The sequence below is a fragment of the Schistocerca americana genome, chromosome 1, assembly GCF_021461395.2.
Source record: "Schistocerca americana isolate TAMUIC-IGC-003095 chromosome 1, iqSchAmer2.1, whole genome shotgun sequence".
In the NCBI taxonomy this organism is placed as follows: Eukaryota; Metazoa; Arthropoda; class Insecta; order Orthoptera; family Acrididae; genus Schistocerca; species Schistocerca americana.
The window spans coordinates 963,530,913-963,554,379 of NC_060119.1; the positions used below are offsets into that span (position 1 = coordinate 963,530,913).

Sequence of the window (23,467 nt, forward strand, 5' to 3'; positions counted from 1 at the left end):
TAATTGCATAATAAGTCCAGGAGTGAAATTAGGTGATGTTATGTCAATGAGTCAGGAAAAATTTCCTCATTGGGCAAAAAGGACTTCCTAGTGGCAGAAAATGATGTCGCAACGACGGGGGCGGGGGGTGGGGGTGGGGGGGTAGGATCTTTTAATCTTGTTAAGAAGAAAATTGTATGAGCTGAGAGCAACAAATGTTATTGTTTTTTTAGTGTCACATCATGACGACTTGAGAGAATAGTCCTGTGTAAACAAAGAAATTGAAAGTGCAAAAACAGAGATGCAAAATATTTGCAAGCAGTTTGAAAATGTAACATTCGTGAACAATAGCAATTTGTGGAAAAGATTCCACACAACATACGGTTTTCATCTAAATAAACTCAGAAAATACTTTGTAGTAACAAAAATTTTAGATGTAATAAATAAAATCTCAAATGTACAGTGTGACGATATAGGAGACATGTTACCTGGAGACTCGATTGTGAAATCTGCTGTCAGCTAAGCTACACCCCTCCAAGACAAATGTGAGATTTTGTTAACGCAAGTGAATGCCCCAAATGCAAGCACTCACAGAATAGCACAGTAGTTGTAGAAGAGCAAACACTAGAAGGAAGTGAAACAGCAGCAGCACCATCATCATCAGAGGCCGTAGCAGCAGCAGTAACAACAACAACAGTAGCAGTGCAGCACAGCTTAAGGAGGAGCCAAAGGCAAAATACGTCTGTGTCATTCAGTGATAATTTTTTATAGTTGCAACCCAGGAAGAAAATAAAAATGCGAAAAATCAGCCTGCAAACTCACAGATAAGTCACAGTAACATCTTATTTTTAAACAGTCAGGGTCTTGAAAGTAAAGTTGAAATACTGGAGAAGTCATTGCCATAAAATAAGAACTCTTTCCTATGTTTATCTGAACATTGGCTTAAACCAGGACAGATGGAATACTACATACCAGAAGGTTATAAACAGGGAGGCAGTTTTTGCAGATCTGAGTACCATAATGGCGGTACTGTTATCCATGTTTCAAATGATATAGAGTTTACAGCACTAGATCATAGTTCGGCTTGTGTAGAGAAACACTGAAATTACTGGGATCATATGTGATGTAATGAAACTTATCTTCGTATGTATTTATCGTTCCCCTGATTCAGATGAAAAACACTTTTTTAGACAATTTAGACAGTGTACTCTGCTACATAACAAACTGGAAACAGTATGTAACTATAACTGGGGGAGACTTTAATTCAAGTTTTGATGTAACATGTAACAAACCTGGTGTAATCATAGCGTGTAGGCTTTCACGGCTGTCGTAGACTCACCTCAGATGATGTTACCCGCAGCTGGCAACGAAACGTCAGGGAGAAGTATTTCTACTATTGGACCACGGACTCTTAGCCCGGAAGTTTTAATTACTGAAACCTGGTGTAAATTATTTACTGAATATGCTAAGGCAGCACAACTTCAATCACATAAGTTCAGCACAGACAAGACTAAAAGCATGCTTAGAGCATGCTTTTGTCAACTGTGCTGATGATATATACTCCACCAGTGTAAAGGAATTTGATTTCTCAGACCACTGCACGTTATCAGTAGAGTTAATACATTTTATAAACTGGGATGGAAAGAAGACTATACAAAAGTTATCAAAACCCTACACCTTAATACTAACAAAAAACAGTCTCAAAAAACTAACACAGCATCTAAGCATAACTAACCAGAACAAATTATTTCAAAGATGTGATTCCAGTCACCAAACAGTTTATAAAAAATTCAAGAGCTACTTAATAGGTACATTAAAAACTCATCTTGTTCCAAAGATATATCATAAAACAAGAGAGGGTAAATTGTGGCATACCAAAGAGTTGGAGAATTTAAAAAATAAGCTACTCCTGTTAAAATGCCTTGGAAAAGTAAATAATTGTAATGAAATTAAGGACTTCAAAATAACCACTATGAAACCGTATAAGATAGAGCTACAGTTGGCTAAACAAAGATGCAAAACTAATCTCATAAAAAAAAATAGTAAAAATCTATGTAAAATAGCCTTGTCAGTAATTAATACTGTTAAAGGTGTAATCAGAAATTTTGTGAAAACAGAGTCAATACCAGAAGATATGTTCAACAAATATTTCGTCAAGAAGTTGATCAGTAAGCCCAATGTAACATATATAGATTATCGTAAGAGCTCAAACCTAAGTCATAATCATGCCAGACCTTCATTGAAACACTTCAAAGAGGTATGCCAAGATGGAGTTCTTAAAATTGTTAAAGAAATGAAAAATTGATATAATACAGATATTTTTAACATGTCAAACAATCTACTGAAAAACTAATACATTACACTGCAGCACCATTAACATTTTCCATATACTTCTGTCTCATGGAAGGGTTTTTTTTCTGATCCTCTCGAACTATTCAAAGTCTTTAAGAGGGTAGCAAATCTGATCCAGCAAACAACAAGCCAATTTCATTAATTACAGTCCTAGCCAAAGTCTTTTAATGTATGATGTATCAGCAGATGTATGGGTACCTAGAACTAAATGATATGTTACGTACATCACAGTTTGGTTACAGAAAAGAATAGTCAACAATATGCGCAATAGAACTCTTTAGTGAGAGAATTTTAGCAGCATTTGAAGACCATGCTCACATACAGGTAACCTTATGTGATCTAAGTAAGGCCTTTGACTGCGCTGACTATTTTTGCTCTGTAAACTTGAATGCCATTGAATATGTGATGAAAGTTTAAAACTCATCAAATCATACTTTAATAAAAGGAAGCAGGTGGTAAGTTCAGGAAGTCATCTGTCAAACACAAATAACGTTCATCATGGAGGGGCGATCTAAATTAGGACTACTTATATTCCTTGTACATATAAACAATTTACTGTGAAACATGGACGTAAAGAAGTATATGTATGCAGATGATACAACTTTTCTGTCTGTAAACCATTTATTTGATAACCTTGTTAGTAATATGAATTTGACAAAAAAAAAAAAAAAAAAATGCAAAATTTTTAGGTATCACAGTCGACAAATGAACAACATGGAACTTTCATGTTGAACATGTAGAGGTTAGGCTGTCAAGAGTTATATATCTGCTGAAGAGACTGATGTGCTGTGTGGCATTTGAATATGTAAGAACAGTGTACTTGCTTTTTCTTCCCAAATTGTTTTAAGGTAAGGGTTAATACACTGGGGAAACAGCAAAAAGATACCGTAAGTGAAATTCTGGTTATCCAGACGAAAGCAATCAGAGTAATGCGAAAGGTGGCTAACAGGACACATTATAAACCATTGTTCATTAAATATAGAATATAAATGGTTATTAATCTGTATATTCTGTATACTGTTAACTATATATTTGCTGAAGTGCCAAATTTAGGTGTAACGAATCACAGGCACAACTACAATTAAGAATCTGTACTCCTGTGCTCTATCAAAAACTAACAACAGCCATAAGTACATGGCAATTAAAATACATAACAAATCGTATAAATATGCCTCAGGCATGCCACTCAAAGTATTTATGGAAAAGAACTTCTTGTTAACTAACCCATTCTATTCATTAGAAGAGTTCTTAGAAATGCTCAATATCAACCTGTGGCGGCATGCAGTCGGTCGAGTGACCTATCTTTGGACTGCCTTCTTTGGGTTTGTGGCTGATAGTGCGCGAGCCTTCAGTTTGTTGCAAAGATTTAATTGTACTGATTGTGTGTTGATTTATAGCAGTATCAAGTCAATTATTAAAGTACATATCTCTATACATGGAATCTTAGCGTATTCATTTAAGCCACCATACCTACTTTCACAAACTTAAAATATGTAAAAATGTATTTTATAAAATAAACAGGTTAAGTGAACTGACAAAGTCTATTGCATGTAATAACATTGAATGACTGATAAAGAATCTGAATCTGAGGTACTCAGAGCCAAAAATTGTATTTAAAAAGTCATCTTTCTATGTGGATTTGTTGGACTCCTGTAGGAAGAAATTGCAGCTTTCTGCAAAACAAGCAGGAGTTTAGGAGTGAATACTGCTACAAAAGTCATAATTGGCAAACAACTATTTGTTGAGACTTATGAGTGAAATGTGTTTATAATTAATTATCAGACTTTCATTTATCCTCTGCATTCAGTCAGTAAATTTTGTGTTAGGTATGCAATGAACTATCAGGAAGAGAGATAACATTAAACAGAGCACATATATAAAATATCTGCATCATACAGATAGACGACCCTGTACAAGAAACAACTGGGCAAATGGATATGCTACTTTTTCAGATACTAGGTCAAGGCTGGCAGTGTGCTAATAATGGAACAATGAAAGTGTTTCACAACTTTTAAATTATTTTTTTAATTTGAAAACAGACGAGACTCAGTTTGACCAGTTCCCTTTATTATTTAAGATAAAATAAAAACGCAGAAAAGGAATAACAAAAAGCAAAATTATTGACTGTATCTCATATTTATATTTTTATGGTCATGAATCATTCAGGAAGTTTCTTTATTGTCTAACTCATTTGTTACATACCTGCTTGCCATCATTTTCATAGAAGTGGGTCAAGTTTTCTATGACTTGAGAGTCATTCATGTCTTCGTATGGCTGCTCTCGGGCAAATGTCAGTATCTCCCATAGAGTTACAGCAAATGACCAGACATCACTTTTGGATGTAAACTTCCCCTAAAATATGGATTTTTATTACATCAGATAACTTTAATAAATTTAGTTATATACCTTTGCCAACATCTATAATGTTACATGATAAAACCATACATAAAGTAATAAAAGAATGATGTTGAATTAATTTACAATTTATGAGGCCAGTGAAAAAAATGAAATTAAGATCACTAAATAGCTATTTATTAAGGTACTGTAGAACATAAAAGCTTTTTTAAATGCATATGTGTTGAATTATGGCCTTACACATTAAAAATTTCATCTAAATTGTTCAATTCAGAGTCAGTGGATAAGCAGAGCAGTTTACTACAGAAATGTCCTTGCACTCCACCAGAAAATATCACGTTCCATTTGTAACACAAAAAATTAGACTGATACTCCCACTTCATGTACTTACCAAACATGTTCAGTCATTGGTAGCCTCCATCAAGACCAATTTGAACCCATGAATAAAAACTCCTTCCATTGCTCAAAACCCTTTGAGTGTCTTTTCGGTAATACTACACAGAAGCTCACATGTTTTTGACTTAGAGTGTAAGAACATTTGTGTAGTGAAGTCCTCATCTTGTGCCATCGAATCAATCTATTTTTATGAAAGCAATCACTGAATAAGGGCACAGTGAAATGTTGAAAATGAAGTTCCATGCATCTTGACAGAGCGTAGGGGAACAATGTGGGAGACCTGCACTGCTGTACCAGGCAAGGTCCTAATGGAGGTGGTTTGCTGTTGCCTTCCTCTGACTGTAAAGGGGATGAATGATGATTATGCAGACAGCACAACAACACCCAGTTATCTCCGGGCAGGTGAAAAACCTGACCCCACCGGAAATTGAACCTGGGACCCCGTGCTCGGGAAGCGAGAATGTGAAACCACAAGTTGCAGATACTTAAACATTAAGAGCAAGAAACTTCCTGGCAGATTAAAACTGTGTGCTGGACCGAGACTCGAACTCAGGACCTTTGCCTTCCGCAGGCAAGTGCTCTACCACCTGAGCTACCCAAACAGGACTCACGGCCCGTCCTCACAGCTTTACTTTGCGCCAGTACCTTGTCTCCTACCTTCCAAACTTCACAGAAGCTCTTCTGCGAAACTTGCAGAACTAGCACTCCTGAAAGAAAGGATATTGTGAAGACATGGCTTTCCCACAGCCTGGGGGATTTTTCCAGAAAGGCAAAGGTCCCAAGTTTGAGTCTCAGTCCAGCACACAGTTTTAATCTACCAAGAAGTTTCATATCAGTGCACACTCCACTTCCGAGTGAAAATTTCATTCTGTTGCCATGGAAAATAGCTCCTTATTTATATAGTTGATCTCATTTCTCTTTTGTCAAGGTAAGCATATTGGAACACAAATTAAGTTTATCAGCAGGGTAGCCTATTCATTGTAGCAGCCTATTTTTAAGGCAGACTGGCATCAGGTGAAAATATTAAATAGAACATGGCAGATGTAGTGAAATACATAATTTTCATCTTTATTCTACATTCCTTTCTTCCCTTATCTCTCTCATAACTCACACTACTTATCACATTGTAAGAGACAAACAACAGCAGAGCCACAATGGACCAAAGTTTATTTGTCTACTACCTACAAGTGAATAACAGTTGAGAACATGGACACAAACACAGAAACAATCCAGGAACTGATACAAGCAGTTGTTGACAATAACTATGGACACAGTATGAGAGCGAGTGCCTGTTTCATTGGGCTCATAAAGAGGAGGGCTCTGGTAGATAGTATACCATGTGCATAAGTCGTGGCCCACCACCACAGGTGGTGCTCTCGAATGCCATGTGGTGGTGCTCTCGGATGCCATTGGTGGAACATTCAAAGTGTAGCGCACCGGCAGCATTTATCCAAGTATTGCGTACAGGGTTATAGCACCCCTTCCCCTTTGGGAATGGATGTCCCATCGATTAGGGCATCAGGGCGACTTTTGAAACATCCATAGTCTTTGTGGCAGATGCCACAGGCAATAACGGCCACAGTGGAAGGAGATTCTGAGCTAGAACCAGTGAGTAAGGGCAGAAGTGGCACAGCAGTGGACACGCATGGCAGCTGCTCCCCTGCAAAGTAACATAAGACAGAAAGGCGACAAAAGCGTTGGTAGCATTCAGTGCATGGTTCCTCAATGTGGTGGAGGCATGGTTGCTTGGTTGGGGGTGCCAGGGGTGGTGGTGTTGAAGGGTCGAAGCACCAGCCCAGCCAATGGCAGAATCACTGGTGGTAGCAAACCATCATGGAAAGGTGAGGCAGCAGGCACAAGGGGGCTGGAACCCAGAGGAGAGGCAGGAGGCTGTAACATTCACAAGGAGGGCAGGTCCAGCCCCACAGCAGGCACACCCCAGGAGGCCTTGACAGGCACTGAGGGAGGATGTGGTACTGGTGGCCCTGCAGCTCTCACTGTGGCTACAGGACATAGCTGGTTGTGGTGGCATGTCACCAGGCTATCAGTGGTACACACCATACAGAGGCAGCAGCCTCAGCAGCTGTGGACCATGACCAGAATCAACTCTGGTTGGTGACCGATTCCCTGAGCCCTGACCGTGTAGCCAGGAGCAAACTGCAATGCGGGCGGTGACGGGCTTTGGTGATGCAGCATGAGTAGATGCAGAAGGGTTCATGGCTGGCAGCCATGGAGCTTTTTGGCCATACTTTGATCACCCACCAGTGTAAATCTGTAGGAACTCAAGAAGCATGTTGAAGCATTGTGCATGAAGGAGTCCACAATGTTCTTCATTTGAAGCCTGAACATCTAGATGAGACATTCTACCTCATCATTAGATTGGGGATTAAATGGAGGAGCAGCTACATGGTGAATGTCTTGGATGGGTGCAATAATCTGGAATGCTTGAGACACAAACTGTGGACCATTGTCCATCACAAGCACATAAGGCAATCCTCCAATAGAAAAAAAAAAATGGAGGGGGCCTGAATCATTGCTGCAGCTGACATCAAAGAATAGTGGAAATTTAGAGAAAACATCAACAACCATGTGAAACAAACATGGACGCATTCCCATATATGCTCCCATGGGTAGCACACTGAGAGCAGGCTTTGGCAAATGTACAATGTCACTGATGGTGCCAGGCCAGAACACATGCCAATGGGCCAATAACTTGGTAAGTGAGACTCCCCAATGTCCTCAGTGTAGGAGTTGAAACATATACCAGAAGGCAGGGACAGAGGGCAAAGCAGTTATGCAAAGGACCAGAAGCCGTGTCTGGAGGCTTGTCCGAGCAACCATGCTAAACGAGATGAACTACCTGACACAAAAGTGGATGGCGGCCAGGATGGAAAGAAGCCAAACAAGGAGCAGAATGTAATTTAGATTTCAAAAGTGCGAAAGTATGCTCACATGTGAGTGTCCACTGAAAAGGCATGTTCTTGTGGAGTAACTCCTAGAGGGGATGGGCTAATGTGGCTGCACTTGCAATAAATTTGTGATAGTAAGATATTTTACCTAAAAATGTCTGGAGTTGTCTGACATTTTCAGGGTGATGCACAACTATGACTGTAGTAAAAGGATGATGTAGACTCCACACCATCACAAGAAACATCAAACCCCAAACACACAATGAATGGCTGAAAAAAGTGTGACTTGGCCGAGTTGCATTTGACCCTGGAGTACGTAAAACCATGAACGACCTAAGGCAGGGTAAAATGCAAGGCAGAGATTACTATGATGTTTTAGTAGTAATCTCTGTCTTACTTATTACCCTGTCTTCCACCTTTAAGCTTTCAGGTTTTCAAATCTCATCCGGTACAGTTTCCAACAATCAGTCTTTTCTTCTCATCCCATCCGGTAAATCTCCACTGACCCTTAGTTCTAGGTGACTCTTCTGAACTGTACCCCTTTCCCTAAAACTCTCCAGTCCTTTTCCTTCAACTCTTCTGCCAGAAAAAGGAGCCACTGGCTCCAAAAGCTTGTAAAAGTTAAATCCTTTTGTGTGTGTATGTGTCCCCCTGCCGCCACTTGGCGAGTAGATTTCTTTATCTATCCATTTACAGTGTTTACATAATTGGCTTGACTGTATAGTTCTGGCCAAATTAAAAGTGTACTCTGAACCAGGACTTGAACCTAGACATTTGGCTTTCATGACCAGACCAGTGTTCTAGTAACTGAAGTATTTGGGTATTCTTAGTGACTAACACCAGTTTTTTATTTGCCACAACTTCCTTTCCATATCTCCCAAACTTCAATACGGACAGGCACAAGTTGAGTCCAGATGATGTGGAAATATGGGTCAACTGAATGAACACAGCCTACAAAACATAAATATCCAAGTTTGAGACACAGCAGCTGCAATGCTTTTGGCTCTCTGTGCTTAATTTTGGCCAAGCTGGAACTAACAAATAAAACACAATAGATTTTAATTAAATGCATATTGTGTCCATGTGAATATATATAATGCTAGAATGAAGTTACTCTCTACTGACATGTGGGATATGGACATGAGTCTTCCTGGTAACCAACGCAAGATGTGATTGAATTTTTGGATAGCTAATTTAAGTCATTCCAGATTCCACTGTTTCATACATAATGATGAAATGCTCACAATAATCTCAGTGAATGCTTTCAGCTCTTACTATTAATTCATCATCAACAACAACAACAACAACAACAATAAAATCAATGACAACAACAAAAAACAACAGTGACTGGTGTTTTGCTTTCTCGTATTCTTTTTGCATGCACTTTCCATTTGTTCTTTACTTCAATATTTCTTCATTCAGATTAAATATATTCAACTGTTTCATGATATCCTCATTTCTCTTCCTATCAATGTGTAGCCAGCTAATGTTCTTAGAAATTACATTCATCCACTTTCTATCATTTTGACCTATCATTTAGTAAGTGTACAACATTCACTTATGTAGTTGAAAGCAAGTTATATTTTCTGTTACTTTTAAAATGTTGTTTGATAGTGACACCTAAATGCTGGAATTTCTGTAGCTTTTTATTCTAATTATTAATATGATAATTCTTCTGCCAGAAGAAGGAGCCACTGGTTCCAACAGCTAGCACATTTCCTTAACTTTTATATATGTTTTCTCCAACTGCCACTTGGTGAGTAGATTATTTTTTCCATCCAGTTGTATTAAATATTCATTATATTCTCATTGATATATCAATGAGGTATGCAAGTAATGTCACAACCAGAGTAAAGGAATTTGTTAACTTGCTCTGTTATTTCATTATTAATGGCTATTTTTTGCCTAAAAAGTTCACATCCTTAACATGCAATCACGTTTGTTTCTGATGGATGTTGTATTTAAATTTAACACCAGGAAACAACAATACGAGTATTAGGATAGATTGCTACTCAAATAGGCACATTTAACAGTGCAGGCTGTTAGACTTTCAGCTGTCGGACAAAGTCTACCATCATGTGAAGGAAGATACACAACACACGTTTACACATCACATTTGCACCCCCCCCCCCCCCCCCCATTTCTCTCTCTCTCTCACACACACACACACACACACACACACACACACAAAGTGCCATGGCCTCATTGGGGCAAGTAGTGATATCAGAAGGGGTGGGCAGAAGTGGGAATAGAAGAGATATCTAGCATTGTGGAGAGGGATATCTGGGTAGGGGTGGGGGAAGATGCTAGGTTGCGTTGCTTTGTGCAATATCTGGATGCTGTGCTGGGGGAGAGGGGGGGGGGTGAAGCAGAGAATTGAAAAGGACTTTGCAGATGAGCTGGGGGGGGGGGGGGGGGGGGGGGTTGAAGGCATGCGTAAGGCAATGTGCGAGGCTGGAGTGGAAGCAGGCACAGGGCATGGACTAGTGAAGGTTGAGGACTGAAGGGGGGGGGGGGGGGGGCCTTGTCATGAGAGCAAGCATGAAAAGCTGGTGTTGTTGGTGCTGAGGACAAAGATGTAGAGCAAAAATGGAAAAAGCTCAAAAGCATCAATCATTTGATATGCCTTAGACAAATATGTTACAAGCAAGATCTTAAGCAGCGGGAAAGATCCACCTTGGACTGAACCATGAGGGCTCCATCATAGATTCAAGAGAAGTCTAAATCTAGCTGAATGGAGTGAAAATAAGCATAAGGACAGCAATGAGAAAAGTGTTCAATGACTTGATGAAAGTAAAATTTTTGAAAGCAATCTGACTAAAAATACTAAGAGATTTTGGGTCTTAACATAAAATCAGTAAATGGATGACAATCATCTATTCAGTCACTCGCAGACCATATTAGAGACCAAAATAGGAGATGAAAGGGAGAAGGCTGAAATCGTTTCACTGTATTAGATTGTAATACAGTCCCTCCTTTCAATCATCATATGGACATTGAAATGGCAGATACATCTACATCTACATCTACATCTACATTGATACTCCGCAAGCCACCCAACGGTGTGTGGCGGAGGGCACTTTACGTGCCACTGTCATTACCTCCCTTTCCTGTTCCAGTCGCGTATGGTTCGCGGGAAGAACGACTGTCTGAAAGCCTCCGTGCGCGCTCTAATCTCTCTAATTTTACATTCGTGATCTCCTCGGGAGGTATAAGTAGGGGGAAGCAATATATTCGATACCTCATCCAGAAACGCACCCTCTCGAAACCTGGCGAGCAAGCTACACCGCGATGCAGAGCGCCTCTCTTGCAGAGTCTGCCACTTGAGTTTATTAAACATCTCCGTAACGCTATCACGGTTACCAAATAACCCTGTGACGAAACGCGCCGCTCTTCTTTGGATCTTCTCTATCTCCTCCGTCTGAGCGATCTGGTACGGAGATAAGTGATTGCAGAATAGAAAAGCAACTATACTGCATAGTCAGAATGAGATTTTCACTCTGCAGCGGAGTGTGCGCTGATATGAAACTTCCTGGCAGATTAAAACTGTGTGCCCGACCGAGACTCGAACTCGGGACCTTTGCCTTTCGCGGGCAAGTGCTCTACCATCTGAGCTACCGAAGCACGACTCACGCCCGGTACTCACAGCTTTACTTCTGCCAGTACCTCGTCTCCTACCTTCCAAACTTTACAGAAGCTCTCCTGCATAGTAGTGGAAAGGCATTAAGTCCACATGTGATATCAGTAAAATTATCCAGAGGACATGTGAATGAACTTCCTCCCCTACTAGCTGCAGTTAATCATTGACTGCTGGAGCAATTAAGCATACGTAGTGACTGGAAAAAAATGCGGGTCATTCCTGTTTGCAACAGGGGTCATGGGACAGATTCACTTAATTATAAGCCTATGTTGCTGACGTCACTCTGTTGCAGAATTATGGGACATGTATTATTCCCAAAATCATGACATTTTTGGAGACATACGACCTCCTCCATAAAAAATCAGCATGGATTCCATAAACAGAGATATTGTGAAACTCAGCTCTCTCCATTTCTCCTTGAGATCCACAGTGCTGTTGAAATCAGTGCTCGTATTGATGCCATGTTCCTCGACTTCAGAAAGCCATTTGCCACAATCCCACATTGCCGTTCAGTGAAAAAAATACAAGCCTACCAAGTATCAAAGCAGATTTACAACTGGTTTGAGACTTCCTTGCTGAGAGAACTCAACATGTCACTCTCAATGGAGCAAAATCAACAGATGTAAAAGTAATTTCTGGAATACCTGAAGGAAATGCTATAGGACCTTTAATATACAAATGATTTAATAGAAAATGTTGGAAGTTCTAGAAGGCTATTTGCAGATGATGCGGTTTCTACAGGAAAATACCAACACCAGAAGATCGTAGCAATTTTCCAAAGGACCTGCTGACGATTTATGAATGCTGCAGTGACTGTCAGTTGACCCTAAATGTAAATAAATGTAACATATTGCACATACATATGCAATATGTATGGAAACTATTTCCATTACTGTACAACTAGACCATCATGACAAATTGCTGGAAACAATATGTACTGTCAAGTATCTGGGAGTAATCATCCAAAGGAACCATAAGTGAAATGACCACATGAAAATAAATAGTAGGAGAAGCAGATGCTAGATTGATATTCATAGGAAGAATCTTAAGGAAATGTAACTTACGGATGAAAGAAATGGCTTACAAATCAACTTGTTCAACCATTTCTTGAGTATTGCTCATCACTCTGGGACCCTTTCCAGCTATGACTGATAGAAAAGCTAAAGAAGATTCAACGAAGAGCAAAGAAGTGCATTTCATCACATGGTTATTTAGTCAGCACGAGAGCATTGCAGGCATACTCAACAAACTTCAGTGGCAGACACTACAAGAGAGACCTGCATCACAGAGTGATTTATTATTGAGATTCTGAGTGTGACCTCTGAAAAGAGTTAGATAACATACTTCCTGCCACATACGTCATGTGAAATGTCTACAAGAAATAATCAACAATCATTCTTCTCATGCACCATTTGCAAATAGTGCAGGTAAGGAAGGATGAGATAGTGATACCAGAAGTACCCTCCACCACACACCAACAGGTGGCTTGCAAAGTACTGATATACATGCAGATGCAGGCTGTGAAACAGGCATTCATGTCAAGCACACCGTACTGCGCAGCATGTTGGCCACTGAGTGATCTGTCTCATGGCCACAGTTTGGTGGTGGCCAATCATGAGGGCAGCTTGTTAGTGGTCATGTCCACGTATGATGATACAAAGTGTTTAGAACTAAGTTGGTAGACTACATGGCTGCTATAACAGGACTGGAGTTATTTGTCCTACATGAAGGTTCTGACTGATTTATTGTTACTGATTGCATTCTCCCATATAACCAAAATTCGCTACTACTGTACGGTATTGCCTTTCTTGTCTCCTTTCCTCTGTATCTCTACCTCTTTTATCTCTACCCTCTGAACTCCTTTTGATTTGTGAAGCTGCTGATTCATCTATTAAAAGACCTGATTCACACCAACCCATTACCTCCTTCTCGCCCAGTGTGTCCTTCCCAACTACACCTTTCTCACCTCCATATATTCAGGCAACTGCCCTCAGTCTCACCAAGGGCATTAGCATTTGAGTGGTTATTTGTGTGAATGTGTGTACTTTTACTAGAGAAAGAGCAAGAGTTTGAAAGCTAGTGTAAATACTGTATTCTGTTGAATGTTTGTATGTGCCACACAGCGGTCAGCTTGTTATTTATTTTATTAAGTGTTTTGGTAATGATTTTTACCATATATTTATGACAAAAATTAAAAAGAGTATGCAATAGTGTGGCCGCTTGTCTAAGTCCTCAGATTAATTCAGATTGTGTCATTCCACTTAAAATTTTAATGTATATGTTCTATCATACATACTTGCTGCATATTACGAAATGTGGAAGACCCTGTCCAGTAAAATTTAATCTAATGTGTTTTTTTTTTATTTTTTAAAGGAGCTTTTCAGTTGCTTTTTCATAGTCAATAAAATCAGTGTATATAAAATTCTTGATGTTTCTCTGTTAACTGTTTTATGGTGTAAAAACAATCTGTACACAAGTGGACTTGTAGAAACTGTCTGTGCAGCACTTATAACTGCTTCTGCCAGGATATGAATGCTTATCTGTGCTACCTTTGCCTATATTTCATAAGCTGTAAGTAACAAGCACACAGGCCTATAATTTGCTGTTTTAGTTTTCTTGAAGCATCAAACACTCCTTTGTTAAGCTATCAATATTATCTCATTCCAAATTTATATTGCTTTGTTCAGATGTGTTTTCCATTACCCTCCCTACTCTTTGTTGGCAGAGATACTGAAGTTATCTTCCTTTAAAAAATAAATTTCAAACATTTCTTCTTATGGCTTATGATCCTCTTGAACTTTCTGCCATCTCTGAGGGATTGATGATTTCATGATAAGCATTATTGACCTCTTTCCCTCTATATATCCTTGCTTTATATGCTAATTTGACTAATTTCATATATGCTGTAGTGAAGTCAATGCTGGATCTACCACTCTTTGTCCTTCTCATACTCCCCCCCCCCTCTGTCCATCACCTCTTTTCTTCTCCCTCTCTGTCCTTCACCTCCTCTCCCTCTCTTAGCCCTCTCCTCCTCTTCCATTTCTCTGCCCATTTCGAACTCCCCCTCTTTTGTCCACCTCCTCCTCCCCCTTACATATCTTCATCTCCTCCTTTCCCTTCTCTGTCTGTCCATATCTTCTTCCCCACTTCTCTCTCCGTGTTATCAGCACATCCAAATGGGAGATTGCTGGTCCTTACCCCCAAAAGAATTTTTTTCCAGATAGCAAGTAATAAGTGCACCAAATTTGGTTGAAATCAATCCAGGTGTTTAGAAGGAGCTTTTTACTGGTGGCTTTGCCTCATATGCACATGCCACATAGCAAATATTGCCCTGCAGTTTCGTTTTTATGTTGCTCAGTGTTTACAATGTCATATCTAAGTAACTATGTGTCATACAGTGATATAATTTTACAGGTACATACAGTGGTACAGGGCTGTTTGGACATGACTCGCTGTTCGAGTAGTTTGTCATAGTTCGGAAAATATCGGGTTTTGCCTGCAAAATGTGCTGTGAATAGAGTTATTAGTGAAAAAGTAATAAATTAAAAGGTCATGCCTGTTGTGGCAGTTTTACTGAATAAACAGCAAAAATGTAGTTAGTGATAAATTTTTTTTTCCTTTCATCATTTTGTGGGGGATGTGAGTGCAGAAAGGTGTTGTAAAGATCTGAAATTATGCATCAAGCCTGTTACAAGTCACGAAGTGCTCTCATTCTCAAATACTGGAAGAATATAGTCTGACTATTTGTGCGTCACTCCTTTGGGAGGTAGGTGGTTCTTACCTCTGAAGTAGTTCTTTCCACACAGTAAGTAATAAGTGTACCTAATTTGGTAGAAATTGATCCAATGCTTTAGAAGAAGTGAAACATACTTATGTATTTACATATCTACTACTAAATCTCATTATACACAACAGTTACATTCTGCGGAATCACCGTGCACATCAAATTGATGTAAATTGACAGTCATTTTATAAAACTGTAAAAATAAGAACTATATTCACATGTTAAGTTTAAAATAGCAGTTTCTTAATGTTATTACCAAAAATAATGATTATCATCTTTCTGATGTATTTTAATGCAAAATTTACACATTTAAAAATTTAACACTGAAATGCATAATAATACACTAAAATCATTTTCATTAAGTCTACACCCTAAACAGCCATCTACATCATATGACTTTGCACCATATACAGTGGCTAGATGTCCTCAATACCTTCACTGCACTATAGCGATGGTGATGTTACTGATGACAGTGCCACCAAAGCAGAGTTACTAAACATGGTTTCCTGCAATTCCTTCACAAAAGAAGACAAAGTAAATGCTCCAGAATTTGAATCAAGAACAACTACCAACAAGAATAAATCAGAGGTAGATGTCCTCTGTGTAGCGAAGCAGCTTAAAACACTTAGAAAGGCAAGGCTCCTGATCCAGATTATATGCAGTCAGATTTCTTTCAGAGTATGCTGATATAATAGTGCCATACTTAGAAAACTTATACAACCACTTGCTCAGAGAAGGGTTCATACCCAAAGAGTAGAATGGTTGTACAAGTCACACCAATTCCCAAGACAGGAAACAGGAGGAATCCAGTGGATTTTTGGCCCATATCACCAACGTTGATTTGCAGTACAATTCTGGAATACATACTGAGCTTGAACATCATGAATCACCTAGAAGAAAGTGATTTATTGATTTTGATAAGATGATCAAAATGAGTTGCAAAATGATTGACAGTATATCTATATGGTGCAAAAAGTGGCAATTGAATCTAAATAATGAAAAGTGTGAAGTCATCAACATGTACACTAAAATCAATCTGCTAAATTTCAGTTATATGATAAACCACACAAATCTAAAGGCTGCAAACTCAACTAAATACAGTAGGGTCCTGTTAATCCGAACTAATTGGTACTTTACCTTGTTCGGGTTATCGATTTGTTCAGATTAGCCGGAATTATGGTGACAAGTTTCTAGAATGAAGTATACCAAGCAGATAAGTAGCTCCACCATGGTAACAAATGGGATCAAGTGTGGGAACAATCTCCCTGCCCTTGTTGTGCATTGTTGAGACCTTTATGGTGTCTTACAGGGGAACCTCCCCATCACCCCCCCCCCCCCCCCCCCCCAGATTTAGTTATAAGTTGGCACAGTGGATAGGCCTTGAAAAACTGAACACAAATCAATCGAGAAAACAAGAAGAAGTTGTGTGGAACTATGAAAAAAATAAGCAAAATATACAAATTGAGTAGTCCATGTGCAAGATAGGCAACATCAAGGATAGTGTGAGCTCAGGAGCACTGTGGTCCTGTGGTTAGTGTGAGCAGCTGCGGAACGAGAGGTCCTTGGTTCAAGTCTTCCCTCGAGTGAAAAGTTTAATTTTTTATTTTCAGACAATTATTATCTATCCGTCCGATGCGAGGTAACTGCGCTGTAGTATGGGGACGCTACACCTAAACAAACATTGAAACACATGACGTCAGTCAACTACAGCACCCGGAAGAGAGAGTATTCCTGCTAACGAGGCTCCCTGGCTGGCAGTTGACTGTTCACTACTTTGGACGAGAGTGCATTAAATACGTGAGATGGATTCCATGGGCAATATGAATCCAGCAAATATAGCTCGCAACTTCAATAACAAGGTCAATGAATATTTTCCGAACTGTAAGGAAACGGAAAGTTCCTTAAGGGATCGAACTATTGCCGAACATTTGTATGATTATTTCCTACATTTGTTGATAAACAGTACATGTGGTGATGACGATACCTTGCCGATTGCTGCAGGGCTGTATGTACCAGATGATGAGATTGTTGATGATCCGTACAAAGAACACGAAGCAGAAATACTGCGACTTCAATCTGATTGTATTTCTTTGGATTACATGAAGGAAATGCTCCAATACAGGTTACTCTCCAAACCAATTAAAAGACACAAATATAGATTATGGAGTGAAGCAACAAATAAATTTAAGAAATTTAAAGGGATGGAGGAAAAAAGCACAATTAAATATTGCAAAGAAGTCATGGAACAAGGTGGAACCCGAAGACAGAAGTTCAGTGAACTAGAAAACCATGTATATCGACAATTTATTAAAGCCAGATATGAATTAAGTGCAGTGCATGATACAGACCTACAGATTTGGGGATTGCATTACGCTAAACAAAGCAACCTGGACTTCAAGGATTCATTTCATTGGCTTGTCACGTTCAAAAGAAAATACAAAATCACGAGCAGGAAGATTACAAAACATGTAAGCAAGAACTACGTGAATAAACTGGAAGAACTTTCAGAGTGTTCCAAGACGTTTGTTACAGAAACTAACGTCAGATTCCAACAGTATGAAGACGCATATATTATCAACACAGATCAGTCCGGTTTTAACTATGAAATGAAATCAACCCGCACGTTATCGTTAGTTGGAGAAGGCGACACGGTATGTACTGTAGATCAGCTGCATGCCACTTCACATAGTTATACCATACAATATGCTCTGAACAAAGCAGAATTTCTTTTACCTACATTTTATTTATGTTTGCAGGAAAAAAATGGTGTATTTGGACCGCAAGTTCAGTAACAGGTGAATAGGGTACTTGCACAAACGCCGAATGTCATTGTGAATTGCAATGCGTCAGGAAAAATGGAGAAAAGACTAGTGAAAGACTTTAATGAACGTGTGATTGCTCCTTACGTGGACAAAGAATTTGCCTTACTCCTTGACAGCTATACAGGACAGAAGCATCAGGCATTGTACAATTTTAGTGTGCGAGTAGACGTGATTACCATTCCTCCAGGTTGTACACCTCTTGTGCAACCATTAGATGTGTTTGGTTTTCAGCAAGTGAAATACTTTGTGAAAAGATTCTATGATTTTGTGAAGCTACACAGGTACACAGAGCAGTATTGTTTATGTGATCGTGTGTCAATTATCAAAGTTTAGGCACTCACACATAATCAATTTCGCTCTCCAAAATTCCAGGACATGTTCAGATTTGTTTGGACATAGGCAGGATTTGACGGTCTACACACGGAAAAATTTGAAAATGTTAAAACATATGTTTTGACAGAGTACAGGGAAAACTGTGTGACTGTGAAACTGTTGCATTCATTTGTTGCAGTTTATGTGACAGACTCTTATGTTTTCATCACTTTTTTGGGAGTGATTATCACATCCACAAGAAAACCTAAATCGGGCAAGGTAGAAAAATCTTTTTACCCATTTGCCAAGTGTACAAGTTAGGTGGGTCGACAACATATTCCTGTCATGTGACGCACAGAATATATCAGACATGTTTTCCTGTGGAGGAATTGGTTGACCTATGACCTTGTGATCAAATATTTTCGGTTCCCATTGGAGAGGCACATCCTTTCGTCTACTAACCGCACGATTTTGCGGTGCAGTCACAAAACATAGACACTAAACTTATTACAGTGAACAGAGGCGTCAATGAACGAACGGACAGATCATAACTTTCCGAAAATAAAGAAAGTAAACTTTTCACTCGAGGGAAGACTTGAACCAAGGACCTCTCATTCCGCAGCTGCTCACCCTAACCATGGGACCACGGTGCTCCTGAGCTCATACTATCCTTGATGGTGCCTATCTTGCACATGGACTACTCAGTTTGTATATTTTGCTTTTTTTTTTCCATAGTTCAACACAACTTCTTCCTGTTTTCTTGATTGATATGTGTTCAGTTTTTCAAGGCCTATCCGCTAATAACTCAATCTGAGGGAGGTGCGATGGGGAGGTTCCCTTGTTAGGTCAGTGCACTGCCAGTTGGCTTGCAAAGTGCTTGGTTACGTTAGTTATCAATTGCTGGCACACGTAACAGTTGTATTGTATTTGTTCAGGTGTAGTGGTCTACGTATTTTCATCATGAGTAAACGGAAACATACAAAGTTAACTCTCAAAGAAAAACTGAATGCTTTGAAGCGGATAGACAGTGGTGACAATGTATCTAAACTGGCAATGGAAATGGGTGTTGGTAAAGCAACCATTTGTGATTGGAGGAAGAACTGAGTGAAGCTTGAACACTCCTGTGCAACGTCTTTGGGGAAAACACTCGAAATTCGGCAGTCTTTGAAACAGTCCCAGTACGATAAAGTGGATGAAGCTCTTTTCCTTTGGTTTACGCGGGAAAGAGAAAGAGGAACTCCTTTGAGTGGAGCACTGGTTCAGGAGAAGGCTGTTTACCTGAACAAGTTAATGAATGGTGTTGAGTCTTTTAGTGCGAGTACAGGTTGGTTGAACAGATTCAAAAAACGTCATGGAATCAGTCAGCTAACAATTACTGGAGAGCTTTCTTCTGACCATGATGCAGTGAAGAAATACTTGGGTGACCTTGAAAAAATGATAAGAGAGGGAAAGTATTCTCCCCACCAAATTTATAACACTGACGAGACTGGCCTTAATTTAGCGCATTGCCAACAAAAAGCCTGGCATCAAAAGTAGGTGGCGGTTTTAAAATGTGCAAAGATCGTGTGACTATTAGCACACAGCAATGCTGCTGGGTAATCACAAGCTGCCTTTAATGCTGATTGGCAAATCTGCTAGGCCCAGAGCTTTTAAAAACTGCAACATGAAGCCCCTGCCCATATATTATCACAACCAGAAAAAAGCATGTGTGGATGGTAAGCTGTTCAAAGAATGGTTTCACGGCTAGTTTGTTCCCTCTGTTTGACAGTTTTCTGTGGAAAATAATTTGTCTGCCCATGTATCCTTTTCATTGATGACGTGCCATCTCACCCCAGCACTGAGGAATTATGTGATGGAGAAATTGTAGCTATGTTTTTGCTGCCGAATGTGACACCAACCCTATAGCTGATGGAGTAGGGCATACTGCAAACATTAAAACAAATTTACAGATTTTTAAGAATGCTGAACCAAGATGATAGATTGCTTTTGTGGACAAAATAAAAAAGACCAATGTGAGGGGTGTCGTTTATTGGGCCACTGAGGCATGGCAGAATATTTAATAAAATATTTTGATAAAATCACGGAGAAAATTGTGGACATCTTTTGAATTTCAAGACAACCTATTTGAAAATGAAGAGGAAAATCTACTACAAATGATAGAGACAATCCCTGGATGTGAAGAAGCTAGTGAAGGAGACGTAGATGAGTGGATGGCAGTGGATAGGGCATGTGTTGAGAACCTGACAGTGATTTAGTTGCTGCTGTGAAAAAGAAGTGGAAGAAGTGGACTGCTGTGACAGAAGTTATAACGAAGCTGAAAGTGACAAAGGAGAGCTGGTGTGCCACACAGTGAGAGGACTTTGAAAAAGTTCAAAGAATGCTAGTTCATTTTGTATTACCATGAAATGGGAGAGAGAGGGCCTTGGACATTACACACAAATTGGGGTGGTGGCAGTCATTAAAACAAAGGCATTTTTCATTGCGGCAGGACTTCCTTATGAAATTTCAATCACCAACTATCTCCTCAGAGTCAGAAAATATTTTTTTGGTGCCCACCTTCTTATGGATAAATGATCACCATAATAATATAACAGAAATCAGAGGTCTGACACAAAGGTTTAAGTGTTCATTTCTCCCACTCATTCTCTGAGATTGGAACAGGAGAGAAGTAGCTTAAAGGTGATTCGATGAACATGCTGTCAGGAACTCTATTGTGAATTGCAGAGTAATCATGTAGATGTAGATGTAGGTGAAGAATTTGGTGATGCTACAGTCCACTTACACCATGTGAGCAAAAGTATCCTGACACCTGGCTGAAAATGACTCAAGTTCTTGGCATCCTTCATTGGTAATGCAGGAATTCAATATGGTGTTGGCCCATCCTTATTCTTGATGACAGCTTCCACTCTCACAGGCATATGGTCAGTCAGGTGCTGCAAGTTTTCTTGGGGTATGGCAGCCCATTCTTCATGGAGTGCTGCACTGAGGAGAGGTATCAATGTCAGTCGGTGGGGCCTGGCATGAAGTCGACTCTCCAAAACATCCCAAAAGTGTTGTATAGGATTCAGGTCAGGACTCTGTGCAGTCCTGTCCATTACAGGGACGTTATTGACATGCAACCACTCCGCCACAGGCCGTGCATTATGAACGTTGCACAATCATGTTGAAAGATGCAATCGCATTCTCCGAATTGCTCTTCAACATTGGGAAGCAAGAAGATGACATTCACTGGGCACTCGCCATACTCATACCTTGCCATCAGATTGCCACATTGTGTACCGTGATTCGTAACTCCACACGTTTTTCCACTGTTCAGTCGTCCAATGTTTATGCTCCTTACACCAAGCGAGGCATTGTTTGGCATTTACTGTTGTGATTTGTGGCTTATGACAGCCGCTCAACCATGAAATCCAAGTTTTCTCACCTCCCACCTAACTGTCATAGTACTTGCAATGGATCCTGATGCAGTTTGGAATTCTTGTGTGATGGTCTGGATAGATGTCTGCCTATTACACATTATGACCCTCGTCAACAGTTGCCAGTCTCTGTCAGTCAACAGACGAGGTCGGCCTGTACGTTTTTGTGCTGTACATGTCCCTTCACATTTCCACTTGACTATCACATCGGAAATAGTGGACCTAGGGATGTTTAAGAGTGTGGAAATCTCGTGTACAAACATATTACACAGGTGGCACACAATCACCTGACCACGTTCGAAGTCCGTGAGTTCTGCGGAGCGCCCCACTCTGCTCTCTATACAATGTCTAATGACTACAAAGGTCGCTGATATGGAGTATATGGCAGCACAATGCACCTGACATAAAAAATGTGTGTTTTGGGGGTTTCCAGATACTTTTAATCACGTAATGTAATTTATGTGAAGAATTTCATTACGTGTAGACTCTTTGTAGCAGAAGTGTTCTCACTAGGTACTTGACATTCATTTGAAGTGTCGCACTGTTCTGCCAAGAAATTTTTAATTCTCAGTTTGTAGTCTCCTTTGCTAGTTGATTATACAACTCCTTTAACACTGAAGGGAATGTCAACATCTCTCTTCACTATTGCACACGTTACAGGATCATGTTCCTCAAAAACTGCCATTGCAGTGTCAATCATTCTAAAGGAATCAGCCATTTTCTTCATTTCCTGTTTTCCAATAGGCTGAATTTCCTCATCGTCTGCTGCTTCTTTATTACAATTCTTGCTGAAAACTATTAAATCTTGATTGCTCAGATCTTTGGAGTGACACACCAGTGGCCACACACTCTCTTCATCAACATCAGTGAAAGCAATCTGCCATGTTCAGTCCACAATTCTGACATTGCAATGGTAGTGTTAGTGATCACTTCATGTTCTAGGACTGACACAGCATCAGGGCACCGTTTCCTCTATACAATATTCCTACATTTTGGAATGATATTAGCCCATGTGTTCCCAATAACATCAATTGCCATCTTAATATTAAACTGTTGCCATAAGATCTTGATGGTAAGTTTGTCACTCGAATCACATTCTATGATAATGGAGAAAATTTTATGCAATTAATATGCCTTGACTGTAGAAATAACTCCCTGGTTTACTGGTTGCAAAATAGATGTATTGTTCAATTGTGGATACACTGTTTTTGTTGGGGTCCATAATGGAAAGTAGGTGACTGGGAACATTAAGAAGAAGAAGAAGAAGAAGAAGAATTTTGAAAGAGGTTTTTTCTTTGTCACTGTAGGCCTTCAATACTCTATTTAGTTCATTAAAAAATAGTCATTAAAAATAACAGAAGTCATCCAACCTTGTTTATTTCATCTCCAATAAACAACCACCCTGCTCTTGTCACAACACTTAAGTGCCGTAGAATTTTGAGAGTAGTAGACCAAAAAAGGTTTTAATCTGCAATCCCCTGTAACATTTCTCCAAGAAGAAG

At 39.6% G+C, this 23,467-nt stretch overlaps 1 protein-coding gene across 1 annotated transcript in view; it reads right to left on the minus strand.

The window, feature by feature from the left end:
- Positions 1-23,467, minus strand: part of LOC124548252 (discoidin domain-containing receptor 2-like) — a 939,799-nt gene that overhangs the window by 21,058 nt on the left and 895,274 nt on the right. The window contains exon 17 of the mRNA XM_047125161.1: positions 4,534-4,683. Within this exon, the coding sequence (XP_046981117.1) occupies positions 4,534-4,683 (150 nt within the window). The remainder of the gene's footprint in view (positions 1-4,533; positions 4,684-23,467) is intronic.